At 46.1% G+C, this 6,000-nt stretch overlaps 2 protein-coding genes across 3 annotated transcripts in view; one reads left to right on the top strand and one right to left on the bottom strand.

The window, feature by feature from the left end:
- The window catches only part of ANKRA2 (ankyrin repeat family A member 2), a 240,435-nt gene that overhangs the window by 213,319 nt on the left and 21,116 nt on the right, over nt 1-6,000 (bottom strand). The window lies entirely within an intron of this gene.
- The window catches only part of ARHGEF28 (Rho guanine nucleotide exchange factor 28), a 205,956-nt gene that overhangs the window by 156,182 nt on the left and 43,774 nt on the right, over nt 1-6,000 (top strand). The window contains exons 12-13 of the mRNA XM_060201017.1: nt 128-335; nt 3,073-3,184. Of these exons, the coding sequence (XP_060057000.1) occupies nt 128-335; nt 3,073-3,184 (320 nt within the window). The remainder of the gene's footprint in view (nt 1-127; nt 336-3,072; nt 3,185-6,000) is intronic.

The following is a 6,000-nucleotide window of genomic DNA, read 5'->3' on the forward strand; positions in this document are numbered from 1 at the left end:
GACAAAGAAATTAGATGAGAAGCCACTGCACTGACGTAACCACTGACAGCCTCAGTTCAGAGAAGCAGAAAGGAACCAGCCACTGACTGTCCCCGCGTCCCGCCTGACAGCTCCCTTTCTGCTTCAGTTCCAGCCTCGATGCCCTGGACGCCGACACTGAAGGGAGAGGGCCCTCGGGGTGGCCACACAGACACTGCGCCTCAGTGTCGCAGAGCGTCTCCGGAACTGGGCTTCCCAGCGGCCGTGAACTGGACTCCTGGGAGACCTCCCCGGAAGCAGACTTGAACATCTCCAGGACCGAGTCACTCTCTTTGTCAAGTGGCCTGCAGTTCAAGGTATCCTGTCTGGTGTTCGTGGGGCACACTGTAGGCGTGGGAAGGAAGTTGGCAGGTCATATTTCTGGCTGAAAGGTGAATCAGAAGTGTAGACTTCTTTTTTTTCTTTCCTTTTTGAGCTCCACGAGTTGTCTGCACCTGCCTTTCTCACCTCTTGCCTTCCCTTTGATGTGTCCTGTTCTTGCTTATCGTGGCTCTGGCTTGTGTGTGATGTCATTGCTTCACCGCCAGTGCGTATGATCTTTCACATACTTGGAAAAAGTTCACTTTTTCATAGTTTTCTTGGCCCTCATTCTTAAACAAAGGAGTGCTTGGGATATTGGTAGCGGCCAGATGTTTAAGCGGTCAGACTTGCTGCCAGCTGTCTTCCTTGGTCTGGGCACTGAGGCAGACACTACTGCCGAGGCCGACGTGATTCTGGTGAACATTCTTGAGGGTCTGAGCGCACCTGTCCCCTGAGCTTGGTCAGTCTTTCCACTCCACGTGGCTTTCTCTCACTTTCATGTTGTTGTAGTTGTCTCTATTTATTATTGTTGTTTGTTTTAAAGATCGAACCATTCCAGTCTTTCAGAGCCAACCCTGTTATGTTGAGACAGCTCTTCCCTTTTGGTTTCTGTGATTGCTCACTTGTTTTCATTTCAAGCAGGGAGCTCACTGCTATAGGCCGGCCGAGCTGCGCTGTGCCCGGCGGCCTCTCACGGTGCACACACGGCCACTATGGTGATGCTTCACGTTTGTATGTCCTCTTTAAGACACAACGGCATGTTTTTACTTACATACAAAATGTGACTTACTTACCTGGGGTATAAGTAGCACCTGTGATTTGTGGGCAGGATATGGTCTGGAGAAGCTGAATGTTTTGTGCAGGTTGCTGAAGCCTGATTATAGAACAGAACTCAAACCCAGGCTCGGAACCACTGAGGCTGAATCTGTTTGCCACAACTCTGAAGTCTGGAGAGTTGGCACAGTTGTATTTTTTTGTTTATCTTTTCCACCTGGGTTATTTCTGGGTCTCTGTGCTTGTATGATGAACCCAGTGCTCCTGGAAGCCACTTCCTCCCCTCCCCTCTCTCTTTTCTACAAGACAGAGAAAGTGAGATAAAAGGAAGGGATAAAGAGGGAGAGCGAGACACCCACAGCATTGCTTCCTCTGCTTGTGCAGCCCCCATAGGTGAGCACTAGACCTTGAACCCGGTCCGAGCTCTATAGGGGCACTCCCTATGCCCCTGCCTAGTCTCAGCATTAAGCCACTGAGCCCGAGACCAAAGGTCGTGCAATATTTCTGAATAATAAGAAATTGGTGTGGTTGCTAATGGGGCTTTTCATTCAGAGTGAAGCAGGAAACTCACTGCCTGCTGATTTTTAATTCTATTTCATGCAAAGAGGCTTACCAGCTTACTTATGTGCAGATGGCTTGGATCAGGCCTTTGTGGTAGAGCAGTTAGGAGGGCACACTGTGCGTGTCAAGTGGTCGTGCTGACACCCACACGCAGTGGGTCCTCTCTGCACAGGCAGTCAGGGAGCCGTGGCCCAAGGCCTCTGTGTCTGGCTCTCCTCCAGGCTCCTGGAATAAGTCTGTGACCCGGGAATGACCACGTGTTTCCTGAACAGAAGAGCACAGTGCTTCTGAAGGACAGTTAATGGGGGCTTACTTCTCCCACCCCCCCCCCCAAGGGTTATTGCTGGGGCTTGGTGCAGGCACTATGAATCCACTGCTCCTGGAGGTCATTTTTTCTATTTTATTGGACAGGACAGAGAGACGTTGAGAGAGGAGGGGAAGACAGAGAGGGAGAGAGAGACACCTGTAGACCTGCTTCACCACTTGTGAAGCTTTCTCCCTTCAGGTGGGAACCAGGGGCTTGAACCCAGGTCTTTGTATACTGTAACGTGTGCTCAACCAGGTGCGCCACCACCCAGCCCCAAGGGTGACTTTTAGTAGCATTGCATGTCTTCGTTTCTCTACCTGTAAGTGGAATGTTTTCGTTGTTTAGTATAAAAACGTGACTGTCATTAATTTATGTAGAAAACATTTTGACACTTGCAGACTCCTTCCAGTGGAGGGGATGGGATATGGAACTCTGGTGGTGGGAACTGTGTGGAATTGTGCCCATCTTAGTCTTCAGTCTTGTTGATCATTATTAAATCAATAAATAAAAAAATGCAAAAAAAGAGAAAGATATTTCATAATATTTCCAATAGCCCAATTCACCTGAAGGACAACTGCTTTGCTATCTCAATCACAAGCATGTTTACTTTAAATATTAAATATGATTTATGTCATCCAAAAAAATGTTGTGTCGAATATTCAGAGACAAGATCATGGAACTTAACTGTTCACTTTCCGCTAGCCTTGCTGGGGGTGCCATAAAGTCTCCTAAAGTACGTGCAACAGGTAGTTCCAAACGCTCATGTTTACCAAAGCACGTAGAAGACAAAAACATTTTCACTGTTGCACAAGGCAAACAGAAACTGGTCTTTTTAAAAATGTATTCAGGTCACTGCTCAGCTCTGATGTGGTAGCACCAGGGGCTGAGTCTTGGGCCGCGGAGCCTCAGACATGAAAGCCTTTGCATAACCACTTTGTTATCCTCCTGACTCCCAGAAGCAATTTAATCAGATCATATCAGAAATGTTCAGGGTTGTTTTTCTCTCAGAATAGCTAACTTATTAACGTTCATGGTGAAAATACTTTGAAAGCTTGGGTCCTACTAAAAGAATGTACTATGACTTCTTGTAGGAATCACTGCTCTCGGGAGTCCGCTCACGCTCCTACTCCTGCTCTTCACCCAAAGTTTCTTTGGGAAGATCTCCCTTAGTGCGTGACTTTACACTGTGCAGTTCCAGCAAAGGTAAGCTGTTGGCTCTCTGACTGGGAAGCCTTCTGTTCCAGAAAAGACGCTCAGTCAGTCACCCCACGTGCAACCTGCAAGGGCATGAGAATCAATAATCAATTTGCAGCTGATTTTTCTTAATTTCATAAAGATTTTTCTTTCCCTCACGGAGTTCTAGTAGAGTTGTAGCTTTGATCTTAATGAGATTACAAATATGCACACACCTTTCACTTCATTCTTATTATTTTTCATCATTTTATGTATGTATTAATGAAAGAGAGACAGAATTAGAAGCATACAGACAGAAAGAGACCAGAGCTCCGCTCAGCTCTGGCTTATGGTGATTGGGACTGAAGCCCAAGGCATGAAAGTCTCCTTGTGTGACTGTGTTGCTGTCTCTGCGGCTCCTCACTTCACTCTCTGAGTAAATGTTCTCACTAGATGAGCTTATTCTAGGTCACCGCTGTGGGGGCTTAGAGAATCATGCCGCAGGATAATACTGGCTACATCAGCTCCTTACAGCCACACCACTGAATACAGCTTGTTAATGTCTTTTAGTAAGGGGCTCTAGCGAGCTGGATGACGGCTCACATCTGAAATATGTGTTGGCATGTCTTAAGACTCTCCTGGCACTGCAAGACCACACATCTAACTTCAAACAGTAGACTCTTAGTGTAAATGAAGTACGTCTGCAGAAGAGGTGTGAGTTATAAGCTGTCACCTGATGGATGCTGGGAAGTGGATCCAGATCATTCTGCAGACTAACTGCGAACAGCTCAGAGCTGCCCTTCTAGCCCCATCCAGCACGCCCATTTTCAGCTTGTGTGTTACGTTGTATTCACATGGAAACATCTGTTTGGAAGTATTCATTCCAATGTGCGGTACATGGCATTGTAATAAGCACAGAACGGGGACCCGGGCAGCTCAGCAGGGAGAGCCTGGGCCTGCATGCCTGAGGGCTCAGCGACTGCAGGCTCAGCCCCTGGCGCCACTTTGCCAGAGCAGTGCACCAGCCCCTCTCTGTTCTCTGTCACTCTCTCTTTCATAAAAAAAAAAAAATCTTTAAAAACTCATCCATGTATTATATATAATGTCTTTTATGTATTATCTTTAAAAATCGTAAGAGATTCAGATGTGATGTGATGTGCTTAAGTATTTTTGATTTCCTAGGGTAGACTGTTGAACTAGTATTTCTTTTACTTGCCTTTCTCTCATTTTTGTTTTATTGCATTGTTGCTTTGAATTTTTATGCTATGGGGATCATATCAGAAGCATAATCTTTGTGCTTGGAACTGACCTACTAAAACAATGACTTCTGTGTTGGGAATGTTGCACAAGCAAGTACTTTGGAGAGACAGGGAGGGGAGGAGAATCTGACCTGCTGGGCGTCTGCCTAGATATGTTTCTAGGATGTGCGGCTTGCTCTGACCCCCATTCTGGCTGGGGTTCTTTCGACTGACAGCCTTCTACCGTTTCTCTGCCAGGGCATGTATTTTCCTTTGTACTGTGACTACTGGGGAACCATTTAAAATCTCCGTGCAGTATGTACAAATGGCGTCTTGCCTTTGCAGCTGTAGAATCCTCTGGTTTTTACCATCAGGTAATTCTAAAGCCTGACATTATTGAATAGATGGCTGAGAGTTGACTATTGAAAAGGAAAAAGAGCCCATACCTGCGTGATTTAGTGAGTAAGAAACAAGCCTCTGAGTTACAATCATTCAAACCTTGCAGTTGAATTAGAATGTTAGAAATGAAAAATCAGTCCCACTGTTGACGCTTTTTTCTGCAACTGTAACTTCATCTTGGATTGTATATTTAAAAAACAAGGGTATTTTAGGGCATGTTGGTATTTGCTTGAAAGCAGAAGCTACAAGGAAGCACTGTGGGTTGGTTCTGCATACCGAGTGCAGATAGCTCCTGTGGTGGCAAACGCTGAGATGATGGCTTTGAGTCAGTCAGGAGCACGAGGCTGTGAAGGAGAATTAGATCAGACTGTTTGTGTGATCAGAGCACAGGCATGGAAGCAGAGGCAGCATGGTTGGCTTAGATCAGTTGCAGACGACTTGACGTCCATGTGGCCACGTACCCTCCCTGGGTTTTGCAGGGTCCCAGAGCGTCCCACTTTTGATCAGAGACCAAGTCTCTTTTTGCCACAGTGGGGACCCTCCTCTGGATGACAGCTCTGATTCCTTTATACAAAGACAAGGTGGTCTTTCTCTCTTTTTAAGTCTTACTTGCGATACTCTTTCTTCTGTGTATCTGCCAAAGAGGTACTGCTCTCACTTAAAAAAATTATTTATTTACTCCTTTTTGTTGCTCTTGCTTTATTGTTGTAGTTATTATTTTTGTCATTGGCTAGGACAGAGAGAAATGGAGAGAGGAGGGGAAGACGGGGGGGGGGGAGAGAAAGACAGACACCTGCAGACCTGCTTCACCACCTGTGAAGCAACTCCCCTGCAGGTGGGGAGCCGGGGGGCTCAAACCGGGATCCTTACACCGGTCCTTGTGCTTTGTGCCACATGCGCTTAACCTGCTGTGCTACCACCCAACTCCCTGATTTCACTTTTCATGCTTTGTTTTTCTGAGGCAAGAGTACAGTGGTGGCAGCTTTATTATTCTTTATTTGTGTAAACAAAATGAGTTCTAGTCCCATGTTCCCTTCAATACATTGAGTCTAGATAGAGATGAAGCATTACCAGCATTGAGGCGGTAAGCACAACTGCGCCAAGATGAACAGAAAGCTTCTTTTTAAAAATATTTTTCAGTTACCTTCATTTATTTACTAGAGACAGCCAGAAATTGAGAGGCAGAGGGAGATAGAGAGGGAGAGAGAC

This window comes from Erinaceus europaeus, chromosome 11 (genome assembly GCF_950295315.1).
Source record: "Erinaceus europaeus chromosome 11, mEriEur2.1, whole genome shotgun sequence".
NCBI lineage: Eukaryota > Metazoa > Chordata > Mammalia > Eulipotyphla > Erinaceidae > Erinaceus > Erinaceus europaeus.